Genomic DNA, 14,503 nt, shown 5'->3' on the forward strand with positions numbered 1-14,503 from the left:
CTCTATATGTACTGTAAAAAAGCTAATAAAATGCTTATGTTTGTAAATGCTACTAAAAATTGCTATTACCAGAGTTTTTTCCAGCCTTTTTGTGAGCTAAAAAAATATGTTAGTGTGCATGGAGCCTAAGGGCTTGTTCACAGCAGAACATGTGTGGCTTTGCTCATTTGCAGCGGACCATTCTTTTCATCGGGCTACCAAATGCACGGGAATGTGCAAAAAAGTGAGGCAGACACAATTTGTAAAATCAAACCAAGCCGCATGATTCTGTGGTCCCTTGCAGTTTAGTGGCTGTGAATGTACCCACGTTTGCCAGATGCATAGGGGTACTAGTAACAATTAATGGCACCCGCACATATCTAAAGAGGGCAGCATGATCTCGTGTGGTGCAGGAAGCATGCATTTCCCGCACTACAGGTGGTGTGAATGGGCATTTTGAATGTAAGATTTGGAGTGGATGGAGTTATGGCAAGAATACACAGTAAGAAAATATACCAGTCGGTCATCTTCCTAACCCCAGAAACCACTAAACAGCTCATCCACTCCCTCATCATATCACGACTCGACTACTGCAACTCCCTCCTCACTGGCCTGCCTCGCCGCTGGCTATCCCCGCTTCAGTCGATCCTGAATACGGCTGCCAGACTCATTCACCTTTCCAACCGCTCCGTCTCCGCCACCCCCCTCTGCCAATCCCTCCACTGGCTTCCGATTGCGCAACGGATCAAATTCAAAATCCTAACACTGACGTACAAAGCCGTCCACCATATTGCCCCAAAAAACATCACTGACCTAATATCCAAGTACCGCCCAACACGCACACTCCGCTCCTCACAAGACCTCCTTCTCTCTAGTTCCCTGGTCTCCTCCTCCCATGCCCGCCTCCAGGACTTCTCCAGGGTGTCACTCATCCTCTGGAACTCCCTGCCCCAACCCATCAGATTATCACCTACTCTCCTCTCCTTTAGGCGCACCCTGAAAACCCATCTCTTCAGGGAAGCCTACCCCACCCCCTGCTAACTTGCCGACCTCCTCCACTCTTCCTACCACTCCATCCCCCACAGCTATCTCCTCCTGTGCTACCATCCCCTCCCTTCTAGATTGTAAGCTGGAAAGAGCAGGGCCCTCAATCCCCTCATGTTTTGCATTGTATTGGTATTGTTCTGTCACATGTTCTGTCCTCCTTTGTAATGTACAGCGCTGAGCAAACTATTGGCGCTTTATAAATGCTGTATAATAATAATCTGACAACCGATCAGCATTCGTTCGTTGGTCAAAACCCTGGCCCACATTAACCAATCGAAAAAAAATCGTTTGTCGAGCAATACGTAGTGTTGACGTCTTCCGTACCAGTGGAAGTGATGCAGTGTGCGTGTGACCTTGAAGCCACGCCCTTCCGCCCAGAACGAGTGTCAACGCCCTGCCACCCAGAATGAGCGTTATCCTTTGTGACTGGCATTAGAACATATTATTAATAGATACTTTGCGAGCTCCGAAGTGGAAGCATCTTCGTACACCCATTGTAGGCCAATCTACTGTTAGCATTTGGATTTTTCGTTCGTGTTTTACGAAGATTCCTTGGACATAAACATCCGGGTCATCTTCTGTTTCCACTCGTGTGATAGCGATTGATAGATTTTTTTCGGGCGACCATCATACCACCGCATAGAAAATTGGTCGTTCGCATGCGAAATTACATTTTTCACAGTTTTTTTTTTTTTTTTTTTTTTACTCTTAGAAGCCAGCAGCATTTAGCAGAAAAAAATGCCTGAAGCTTGTAAAAGTGTTAAACACTTTTACAAGTTTTTAGGTGCATTTACAGGTTTCCAATTTCATTGGCCAGAATAAATAATTTATTGTGGCCTTTGAAATGAATTAACGCTCAAGCGCTAAATGGGCCTAGCATTAACATGTGTTTACAAGCGTTTTCTTCTGCCCAAACTTTTTCTGCTCCTGGACGCACTAGCAGTGGGGTTTTTTCCTGCCTCCAAACTCTCCTGCCACTAAACACTGCTAAAAGTCTATGTGCATGGACACATAGGGGGTTATTTACTATAACTGGAGAGTGCAAAATCTGGTGCAACTTTGCAGAGAAACCAATCAGCTTCCAGGTTTTATTCCCAAAGCTTAAATGAACAACCTGAAATTAGAAGCTGATTGGCTCCCATGCATAGCTGCACCAGATTCTGAGTGCTCCTGTTTTAGTTAATCTCCCCCATAGGATAACATGCACGGCAGGAAAAAAACATCAGACTCCCCTAGGAGCAGCTGCAAAATCGTCATGTGTACATGAGTTCTATCACGAAAAAGGTCAAAATGGACTTAATACTGTTGAGGCTGCAGTCACCCAGCAACTGGGGGGACGGACGGACGAACGCGGCCTTTCTAGTGCATGTGTGGAGAAAACCTGTCTCCATGCAAGGTTAGTGGGGTCACTCTCTATGACTTGGGCTTTCCCATCCTGGGAGCTCTGTAGGGTTCTCAGGTGGGTGAGCAAATTGGTAGGAAGAGTCAATGTAAAAAAAGCCCATCGGTAATTCGATTGGCAGAGGCACCCGATGTGGTTCAATGGATATGCACAAGTCTTCTGCTTTAGTAAAACATCCAACAATTTTATTTCACCAAATAGGACATGTTTCTTGGCTTTAAACTACCACTTCCACAGTTCAAAGTGATAAAATTGGTGTCTGCTCCAGTTGATAAACCTGTGAAGGCAGACTGATTGTGACTCTCAGAAATTGTTTTTGACAGAAGGGGGGCAGCTTCCAGGGGTCCTGACAGCAGGAAGGGAGTAACAAATCCATGATGAGGATGGTAGTCACCTTTTCATTTTCTTTAAACTTCCACAGTCAGCTTAAAGTTCATCAGTAAAAAGCAGAACAAAAATTATGTTCTTTAGCCAGGAACATGCATTCCACATTAATAATTATGCCACCAAAATTAGTGTGAGCTGTAAATTGCCTCCAGCATTGTCCCTATTTCTTCTTGCTGGAGGCTGCCATTTTGTTGAAGCCCAGAGCTCCTGAGCAGCAGTTATAGCAGAAGTAAACCCTCTTATCCTTTTCAGCCAAGATCAGTTATAACTCCAGTCATTTGATGGTTTGACAGTTTGGTTGAGAATTCAAGCAAACGTGACAGTTAACATTACTGGTATTCTAGGAATGTAACTTTTTTTTTTAACTTAAATCAATAGGTTTAGTTCCGCTTTACACCCCGGTCACATCAGGTGTGATTTGGTGTGCAATTTGCATGCCATGCAACTTGCAAATCGTATGCCAAGTTGCACCCTGTTGTCCGCTATTAGAGCGGTCATATCAGTGCAGTTCTGACTTGGTCGGAGCCGCACCGATTTCTAACGTAGTACATGCACTACTTTTGTTGCGATTTGCATAGACATCTGTGTCAGATGTCTTGCAAACCACAACTGAAATCGGCAGTTCACCCCGATTTTGAAATCGTGTGACTTCACTGTAAGTCGCACGATTTCAAAATCGGCTTTGATGTGACCGGGGGCTTAGGCCTCTTTCACACGGGTGATTGTTCTGCTACTTGTAAATGCTGTTTTTTTTATTTTGAAATTCTAACACTCCTGGCACAGAGATCACTTGCGTTTGTATATTGCGCTCATCTGGGATTACATGCATTTACATGCGGCTGTGGTAGTAAATTCTTGCCTTTTCTATAGCAACTGTTGACTTATTTTTTCTTTGTACTGGGATTAACTGTGTTTATGTACAGATAGCTGTGGTACATCACTCCTGGACGCTGTCAACTTTATTTTTCCTAAACTCACTCCAGTTATAAAAATGTTGCTAAATGCAGTGTGTGAATGGAGCCATAGAGATGCATTGTCTGCATTTAGCTGCGGTAAATACCTTTCTTTAACTGCAGCTAAAAGCTGAAATCTAACTGCCCATGTGAAAGGGCCTTAGTCTGTCAGCAGATTGACCTCTACAATGGCAGTGCCTAAAAATACAAAGCAACTGAGCATGTGCAGAGCAGGAGGAGACAGTGTATTATTGGATTTTAAACAGCACAGACACTTATTTTTCATGTTTTACTTAGCTATACCTGCAAAAGGGGCAGCTTGAGGTGATCCAGCAAGACTTAATTTTCCAACTAAAATTCCACTTTAAGATTTAACTGCACAGAGCAGAAATTCTCTTGCATCAAGCTTCTTTAGGATGAGAAAGTATTACGGAAAGTCTTTAAAGACATGCTTCCACTCAGTCATGTATCTCTCAGGCTTTCTTCATATGTTGATGTCAGGTATCCTGTGAGCCTTAGATCATTTTTTTGATATGAGCTGGAAGCTTGTAACTTGGTTGGGGCCAGCTGTGAACACTCCACTCATCATGTACACTCCAGCACATTTGCTTTTTGCGGAAGCTGCTCACCGGAGCTCAGAGTAGAGAATGTCCCCCCCAATCCTTACCTGAACCCTTCTGATCCGGTGACATTCTTGACAACCTATGCTGTCTGAGGACTCTTCCTCCGTATTGGCTGAGACAGTAGCAGGAGACTATTGGCTCCTGCTGCTGTCAATCACAGCCAGTTAGCCAATGAGAAGAGAGTGGGGGCAGGGCCGAACCACGGCTCTGTGTGTCTTATGGACGTATGGAGCAGCGGCTCAGGGTTGAGCATGCAGCAGTGCCCCCAGGTTGAGCAGCTTTCTCTGGGGGCACCGTTTGAGGGGAAGGACCCAAAAGAAGAGAATCAGGGCTGCTCAGTGCAAAATCACTGCACAGAGCAGGTAAAAATAGACATGTTTGCCTTTGCATGCTTTAACAAGAGATGTTAAGGTTCAACATGGAATGACTAATTTGTAAGCAGGAAGGACCAACTGTTAACAAACTTCTTTTTTTTTTTAAGATAATTTGCATGGAACCGAAAGGAATTGTTAAAGCATTCCCCAAAGTAAAACGGTTGAGAGAAAGTAGCAATTCAAAACAAGAAGCAAAAAAGATCAAAGCAGATGTTGATGTTCAAGGTAAGATTAAAAAAGGGTGTCCAAAAATCAGACTGGCTGTAGGGTCGTCTCTGGTATGCTCATATACAGGTCTTTATTTATTATTATGGTGGGGGAAAAAAATTATTTTCACTTGCAAACAGTAATGTTCACAAAATATGAAAAAAATCTTGTTCTCTTAAAGTGGTTGTAAAGACTGTTTGTTTTTATTAAAATAAAAAAAGATGTTATACTTGCCTGCTCTGTGCAATGATATATCACATAGCGATTCCTTACCTCTTCTTTGGTGGTCCCCTGCCAAGCGCTGTCTTCATCTTTCTGTGGGTGACCCCATAGCTAGTCATGTGCTATGGGGCACCCGTGTGGTGGCACTACGGAGCCAGGCTGTGACTGAAAGCTGAAGTTTCTCTTTAATGTTTTGGATAGAGTGGGAAAGAGTTAGTTTCTGTGTCTATTTTTTATTGCTGTCCTTACTGGAGTTCTGGAGGTCATTAGGACAGTAAATACAAACTGGCCACCCTGCGTCCCCTTTTTGGAGTGCTTTTTTTTTTGTGTCCATTTGGAAATTTCATTAGGGGCTGTTAACAGTGGATGGAGTTCTACTTTTAAATGAACTCTTCCCATATCAATAGGGTGCATCAACATAAAACAGCTGCTGTTCTGCAGCCTTGATCACATGGACTCTGTCTACCAATCATTACTGCAGAAAGTTTATTTTCAGTCAACATAAAAGTGTTTCTGCAGTGCTTCGTTTGTGTGTATAGATGTTTACAAACATATAAACAGTGTGGTTGATTTACTAAAACTGGAGAAGGCAAAATCTGGTGCAGCTCTGCATATTAACCAATCCGCTTCCAGGGTTTATTGTCAAAGCTTAACTGAACAAACTGAAGTTAGAAACTGATTGGCTACCATGCAAAGCTGCACCAGATTTTGCATCTCCATTTTTAGTAAACCAACTCCATTGTGTTTGATAAAAATTTATATCTTCATAATATTGTTACCTAAAAGTCCAGTTACCCTTTAACTCCATTGTCCCCAAATATTTATACTCAACTCTCCTTACCCCTGCCAGATTTTCACTGTGTGGTTGGGAAGTAACTTCTGTGTGAATAGAAAAACCTCTTATCCTCTATGGATAGTTTTGTTCATTGTTGGAACACTTAGACATCTTCTCCATAAGAATGAATAGGTATTTTACATGCTTGCATAGAAGAAAAATCTTCCTGAACAAGGTTCCTAGTGAAGATCTATCATGAGCAAGGGCAGGTTAGTACAATATTTAGAAGAGGTTCTGGGGGTAGGGGGATCAGGTAAAGAGTGACTGTTCTAAAAATACAGTGTTATTTTAATTAGATCTATAAATAAAGAAAATAAATTAAAAAAACAAATCCGGTTTTATTAATATGCAATTTCAGCCAACCAGTCCTTAGCAAGGGAGAAGGTCAGAGGAATATGCTAGTTCTTAACTCTACAAAGGAATAAACAATAAAGCTGTATTGGAGAAGTTAGGTCAGGGTAGGTCATGTAGAAGATAAAAACCATATTCCAGGGTAGATACAAACTCCCGCCAATAGTAATAGTTTTTCCTGAATTTCCTCCCCCGAATGGCACATAGAGGCCGTTAAAATCCTCCATCTGCATGATTTTGTTGATTTGAGGGAAACATTGTTTCAGAGTGGGGGGGGGATCTGTTTCCATAGGATAGAGATACTGGCCACACTTACGAAGTGGATCAATAGCGAGGTTTTCTATCTTTTGTCTTGGGTTTGGTGCGGGGGGAGATGAAATAGGAAAGCCAGAGGGGCATTGTCTATTTGGACTTCTGTTAGTTTGTTGCACAGTGTCTGAAGTGAGGACCAGAAGGGGATAAGAAGGTGGCCTTTTCAAAATATATGGAAAAGAGTGCCCCTGTTTGCTTTACAGTACCAGCACTTAGGTAGACTTTGGGGGTACATTCTGCTCAGTAAATCAGGGGTCCTATACCATCTCTTAAAGAATATGTAAACCCAGCATTTCGTATTCCTGCTGTACTATGTATTTGTATAAAAAATAAGCATTCTGTTCTGACAGTCCCTCTGCTTTCCTATTACAAACTGACCACACTAGGGATGAGCACATGAGAGCACAGAGTGGTCTTTTCTCTAGCTGTGCTGGGAACTCAGCCTGCTCCCCTCCAATGATCTTGTGCTGACATGCTTGCCCCTTCCCGCACAGCCATTCATTGAGAATCAGTGTGCTGCTGTTTCTCCACTCCCACCTTTCTGCAGCTGAGTACAGAGGGAATGTGATCACTTATAAAAAAGGGGGGAAACAAAGGGATTTATAATGTTTTTTATATGTATATACAAATGTTTTACCTTTCATATCTATTTCAAACTGAATGGGTCCTTTTACAAGGTGAGGGTTTGCACATAAATTATAGTCCACTTACTGAATTATCTTGGAAATTGAGGCATCATGTGCTAAAAGAAGAATACAGTCTATTTAGTTTTGTGTAAAAGTACGATTGAGGTTTTTTTTTCCCAGACTCGAATGTAGAGTGGAAGGGAACAAGTTTCTGTGTCTTGGATAATTGGGTATGCCAAGGAGAACATATGTCTGTCCTTTTATTTTTACATAGTGATCCTACCAATAACACAAGTTTGTCTTAAGGTGACAATGTTTGCATCATTACCGTTGACGTACTACAGAACATTTCCACCTGTCCTAATCTCCACAGCATTGAGGGAGGTGTTGTGCAGTGCACATAAAAACCAAGGGCAGGATTGATAATGTTGTTTCATTGCAGTATTGTCTGCTCACTATAGGAATTTACAAGGTTACTGGATTTCCGGCAGGATAAACTGTTTTTCTTTTATTTTTAATAAATGAATAAAGCCAAACTCTGTCAATGATATAATTAACAGACAAAAAAAAAAAAAATGTTCATTGTTGGGGTTTGCATACCTTTTAAAATTGAGTGGTGAATTAACACAACTAAAATTGTTACAAGAAACACAACTGACCCTTTATTGCATTAGAGCCTGTATGTTTGACTTCAAATGAATCATGTAATCAAACTTATATATCAAGAATGCTAATCTAATCTTCTTTTTGTTTTGTTTTTACTTTTGTTTATACATCTATTCAGGAGAATGTTTTGCTGGAGTCTGTGCTTATATCCTTCAGGCTGGAATTGGTCAAGCCAGGTCTGGGATCTTTCAGAAGCAGATCATTCAGAATGGTGGCCAGGTTGTCCCCGAGTTTGGTCCAGAGGTGACACACATTATTGTGGATGATGGAATGGATTGTGGCCGTGCTTTTCGACTTTTGAAGTTGGAGAAACTGCCCACAGGTGTACAGCTAGTGAAAACCAGCTGGTTAAGCCTGTGTATAAAAGAAAAGAAGGTTGTAAATACAGCGGGGTACAGCATATTTATTCCAGACAGGTATGTGCCTTGAAAATCATTGCTTAAAGAGTAACTTTGCTTTTGTTGAAAAAAATAAGAATTCCTGCTGTGAACCAGTCATAGAAGCAGGAAATGACATTTGTGAAGGCGTTCTGTACACCAAGTGTGTACTGAATGCCTCCAGAGTGCCATATTGCCCTGAAGTTTACAGAAAATTACAGCACTGCAGATTGAAAAGGTCATTTTTAAGAACATTAAATTACACTATGGCTTGTGTAGCAGTTACCCCTTAAAGTATTACACAATAAAGTGTATGTAAGGGCTCACTCATATGGCCATACACCACCCAGAACAGTGTTTTTCTGCTTGAGGTATGATCGGGTGCTTATTCAGATGTGGATGGCAAGCATGTACAAATCAATGACAGGCTGACACTGTCTGTGGCTATTCACATGTAATTACTCACGGAGTGATTACATGCAGCTAGGAACAGAGGACTGGCTATGTTTGCGGATTGTTTGTGTCCAAGGCTACTCATCTGTTCCTAACTGCAGGTAGTTGCTCCATGTGCAACTGCATGTGGACAACTGTGGAGCCTCTTAGCCTGTCATTGATTTGTACTAGCTAAGCGGCTACATCTGAATGTAAACACCTAGCCTTACCCTCCGCAAAAGTACACTGTTCTGCACTGTGACCATGAACGGCTTTTAGAGTAAGGAACGGTTAGAGCCTCTAATAGGTTTTTGTTGCTGTTCTGTTCATTTCCCGATATGGAGCTTCACCATCTACTGGTGCCCATTATTATTGGTCCCCAAAGTAAAAAAAAATCTGAAACTTTGAGTTGTCATTGATGCAGGAATACAGGGGGAATTTTCCAAAGACACTTGTTTTAGTGAGACCTGTCTAAATGGGGACTTCCTTGCTTAAGTGAGATTTCCTTTACAGTATTGTGTCTTGTTAAAGTACATAAAAGGAAGGAAAATCTCTCCAAAAGGACACAGACAGCGAAAAAGGGGTTTATCCACTTCAAGTCCGGACATTTTTACCCCCTTCCTGTCCAGGCCAATTTTCAGCTTTCAGTGCTGTCACACTTTGAATGACAATTGCACAGTCATGCAACACTGTACCCATATTAATTTTTTAGCATTTTTTTGAGACAAAGCTTTATTTTGGTGGTATTTATTCTCCACAGGGATTTTTTTTTCTATATAAATGAAAAAGTGCAAACATTTTGAAAAAAAAGTGTTTTTCTTATAAAATTTTGCAAATAAATAATATTTCATTATAAATCTTGGCCAAAATGTATTCTGTTTATCTTTTTAGTAAAAGTAAAATAACCCAAATTAGTTTATAACCAAAAATTATAATTTTTAAACATTTTTGTTTACATTTTTATTTTATTTTTTAGATTATTATTTGTTTTTTTTTTGTTTTGTGTTTTTTTTTTTTTTTTACATACTGTCACCCTAGCAGTACAGTGTCATGATGGTGGACGGTGATGAAGATTTTTTCCTTTTTTTTACTCTTGATTGCTTTTACACCCATAAAGGCTATAAAAGCAATCATTTCTCCTTCTCTCTGGCTACATTCTTGCAGCCATTGAGAAATTCTGTGTGAGCTGTGATTGGTCACAGCTTTTCACATGGTACAAGGCTGTTGTGAATAGCCTTGTACCATGTGACCTCTGTGATCATTCACAGATTTCACAAGTAGTAAGCAATGATGTCAGAAGTGACATCTTGCTTACTACTGTGCATGTGATCACTGATTGGCCAATCAGTGATCACATGATCGGGACCTTGCACAGAGGTCCCGTACGACGATTGGTGTTCCACTGTGTCCAGAGGACACAGCGGGCACCGGATCGCAGTGCTGCACGCTCCCAGGGAGCACGCACAAGCAGGGGGCAAGGAGGCCGTTTATAAACGGCCACCCGCCCCTGCACTGCCACCGTCCAGCTGTTTATATACAACGACCGGACGGGAGGTGATTAAACCATTCCCTAGTCTATCCAAAACTAAAAAAAAAAAAAATTAGCTTTAGATATACTTTAAATATTTGTTGCCTGATCCTGTGAGCCCTGTTAGAATAAATTTGGATAACTTTACACTTTAGCACTACCTATTGGATCTTAAAGACCAAGTCCACCTTTTAAACAATAATAATAAAGGCTCTTGCATTGCTTACCCTGATCCCCAGCTCTGTACTTAGATATGTTATGGTTTGGGCTGGAGGAAATTCTAAATATAAGTGTGGTGACATCACTGACCTCCTGCCAACGTGCTGTGTGCGTCCCTGTGCCACAGTGGATGATGGGACTTGTGGTATCTGCCGTTGATACATCCCCATGAATAAATAATGCACTCATACAGGAGGAGCCTTGCACAAATATGCTGAATTCAAAGAACAACATTCACAACCAATGAATAAAGCACCCTGCGTTTATGGTAAGGGGATGTTCAATTGGATTCAGGGAGATGGTGTATGTGACAGGGCCTCATGGTCACAAACATGGACAATGCTTTTAAAGTCTATTGCCTATGAATATTTTTTTAGATTGTAGCTGTTCTGAAATAAGTGTGGCCCTGAAAGGAGTTGATGTACACATAGGCATATGAAGTGGGAATTCACAAAACTCATATAGGAATGTTGTTTTCTATATTAAAAAAGCATTTATCAAACCTGGTGAAGTAAAATGCTTACATTTTTTAAATTAGGTCCCATTCATACGTGTGCATTGGGGCAGATTAAAGTGTACCTGAGCTTTGCCTATGCCCCCCCTCGCTGCTTTTCTTCACCTTCTGCCCTGCCTGCCTCTGTTCAGCCACTGAAGGAATATCTTATGCCCGGTATTTATGGGTACGCCTCCCCTTCCTCCCATGAGGCAGCATTGTGTTCCTGGACTGTCACGTTGGGGGGAGTCTTTAGCTTTGTGTAAGCTCCTACCAGACCAACATGCACCAGGCTTTTTTGTTACTTTGCACCAGTGGATGAACAGGACATCAGGAAAAGTGAATGGTGATGAGGTTACGTGGCATAGGGGGTGGGGGGCTATCAAGTGTATCTGTTACTTTCTCTGGCATAGGAAAAGCAAAGGCTTTCTCTAAATAACCGTGTTCATATGCACTTTCAACAACATTTTGGTATGTGTTAAAAGGTAAGCTGATTTCTAGTGAGAGCTTCCTTCACCATGTTGTATGTATAAGTTTTCAACCATGTGAATCCAGTAACATGCATGGTAACATTTGTGTTAAAACCTCTGGATTTTCATTTGCACTAAGCTGTTATGGGGTATAATGTATTCCTTTGCCACACAGCTGTGACTGGCACGTGAGTTAGTTATAATGCAGTGAGTACTCCTAGGTATTCATGCATATGGCCTGAACTGTTTGAAACCTGTAATAGCATTTCCCTCAGGAAAGGTTTGTTTTTTAGGCCTTTTATTACCATTTGTATCCTCCCAAGCAAGATTGTTAATGTTTTAATACAGGCCCAGTTTATCAGCTCTTTAATACAGATCAGTGTATAATTTGGGGTTTATATGGACTTTAACAAGGAATAATATAGGAGTAGGTTAATCGTTCTGCACAGTAAATAATGCAGTTGTATTGTCACCTTTTGCCTTTATACTGACAGCTGTAACTGTTTATAAATTATTTCCTGAAAGCTTCTTTCTTCTACTTACCAGTTTCCTAGAATTTGTTCCTGAAATCTCCTGTTATCACTTAATAGCTATGTTCCTGCCTCCCCTTACTTTCAAGTATTTGCCCCATGGGCATGCAAGTACTGTATGTCTAAAAACTTCAATAAAACCACATGTAAAGGTGTATCTTAAAATAACTATAATCGTATGGCAGGTACCTGGATGTGAAAGACCAAGGAGAGCCTGAACAAAGGCACACGGGCATTGTGGATGACAAGAAAGAGCATGATGAACTGCCAAAAGCTACAGCCAGCTGCACCCACACGGAAGAGGCTTGTGATGTTTCTAAGCTGAGTGATGGCAAACTGCTTAAAGTACAGGTGAGGAGGATGATTTTCTTTATAGGTGGAAAATCAGCTGCTTAGCCCTAACTCATGCTAGAAATTAGTATACAATTTAAGCTTTTATTAATGCAAGCCATTTACTTCTACAGTTGCCATTCTTATCTTTATCCTTATATCACTTTAGTTATTTCTGTGTCAAAGTTGGTACTCACATAAGGCTCCCTTCAAAAAGCATAGTGCATGTAGGATTATCATAAATATGCATTATTGGTTTTTTCTTATTTAACACATTAACCAAGAATACAATTTAGAGGCACAATTGATCATTACAAAACGTGCTTGCATGGAATACTTTGTAGAGGATGGTCATTTGTCCAAATATTGATATCGGGGGACAGCATCCAGCAGGACACACAAAGGACAACCCACTGGAAAAGGGTTTATATATGAAGATGTAGAATTAGGATATTACTCAAACTATGTATGCCATATAGGTGTTTTTAACCATATCTTTGGTAAGAAATGACTGAAATTCATCAAATTATATCCTACATAAAGATGTTTTCCTAATCATCCTCTGGTTTGAAAAATCCATGTTTATTATACCCTCCCACTACAGTAGGTGCATTGGGAACTCTTGGCAACAAACTTCCTTGACTGACAAAATGTTATGTATATGTATTCGGACACATTAATTTCCAAGAGAAAATATTGCAAATGTTGCCAGCGAACATAATCTTATATTTATTGTGACAGCAATTTCTTTATGGTAATTTGGGATTCTTATCATTTGATCCGAAACAGTCATTGAAGATTGATCACAGCATCATGGCTGACCTAGAGATCACTTGACAGTTGATAAACAAAGGGTTATTGTTGGTGCTAGAATTCTCTGTCCCAACATATCCAACATCATGTCCTCAGCTAATGAGGGGACTTTAACCTGACCTGGCTCTCCCATGCGATTGGGGAGCCCAGTAAAGATGCAGCTGGTGGCATCGGCTCCCCTGGATGTAGTGGGAGGAACTGATATTGCTCCTCCCAATGTGTGATGTCAGAAACTGGAAGTGATGAGGATTTGGTCACTTACGGATTCAGCTCTGTGTTTACTGGCCAGTGAAGCAGCCGATCAGACTGATCTGTGTCTGATCGGCTGCATTGGAGGCCAGAGGAGAGATCTGGGGTCTAATAGACCCCAGATCTCTCCATAAAGAGGACCTGTCATGGACCATGCTATCATAAGTGATGTTGTTCATTTCTTCTGTTAACAATAAATGTAAAAAAATAAAAGGTACAGTGTAAAAGAACCCCCAAAAAACACAATAATAAAAAAATTAAAGCGCCCCTGTCCCTTGCGTGTACGGTCAAAGGTGAACTTAGGCGGTGCTCTCACACACATATGTACACAGTGATTGCACCACACATGTGAGGTATCACCGAAAATGTCTGAGTGAGAGCAATAATTGTAACACCAGACCCCCTGTATAACTAAGCTGTGAAGCTGTAAAGGCTTTTAAAGCATCGCCTGTGGATAATTTAAAGTACAGTAGTTTCTTGCCATTTCACGGGTGTGTGCAATTTTAAAGCATGACATGGTTGGTTGTTTGGACATGTTGTATTCACTAAAATTCATTAAAGTGTATTTTTTCAAAAAAATTTGCAACCGCTGTGCAACTACCATGTGACAAAACAAATTGCAACACCCATAATTTTATTCTCTAGGGCCTTTGCTAAAACAATATATACTGTTTGGGGGTTCTAATAAATTTTCTAGCAAAAAAAATATAATTTTTACATGTAGGAGAGAAATGTCAGAATTGGCCCAGTAGGCAAGTGCTTGATGAATGGTGAAATCTATAATTTTCTCTCATTCCTTCTGTCTACAAATAAAAGACATGTATGGTTTGGAGTGGGTACTCCCAAGTCCTGCAGGACCTTATCAATAACTTTCTTCTACTCCTTATGATTCCATTTGGAAAAACAATAGACTGGTCAGACCCAGCCATTCCTTGCTTGGGCAAGACCATTATTAAGGCTTCTCTCATTGAAGGAGGAAGAACAAAGCTCTGTTTAGCTGCTTCCTACAACTTTTTTTAAAAGTGCCACTAAGTTTTTTGTGTAACTCTATTAGCAGGCTCTCTAGCCTGTTTCTTTA

General features: G+C 40.8%; 1 protein-coding gene across 1 annotated transcript in view; it reads left to right on the forward strand.

Moving 5' to 3' along the window:
* Nucleotides 1–14,503, forward strand: part of POLL (DNA polymerase lambda) — a 57,028-nt gene that overhangs the window by 2,773 nt on the left and 39,752 nt on the right. Inside the window, exons 2-4 of the mRNA XM_089683270.1 lie at nt 4,873–4,990; nt 8,103–8,400; nt 12,219–12,384. Of these exons, the coding sequence (XP_089539396.1) occupies nt 4,882–4,990; nt 8,103–8,400; nt 12,219–12,384 (573 nt within the window). The 5' untranslated portion in view covers nt 4,873–4,881. The remainder of the gene's footprint in view (nt 1–4,872; nt 4,991–8,102; nt 8,401–12,218; nt 12,385–14,503) is intronic.

The sequence above is a fragment of the Staurois parvus genome, unplaced genomic scaffold (genome assembly GCF_062004578.1).
Source record: "Staurois parvus isolate SC_StPar_1 unplaced genomic scaffold, SC_StPar_1.0 ptg000303l, whole genome shotgun sequence".
NCBI classification, from domain to species: Eukaryota; Metazoa; Chordata; class Amphibia; order Anura; family Ranidae; genus Staurois; species Staurois parvus.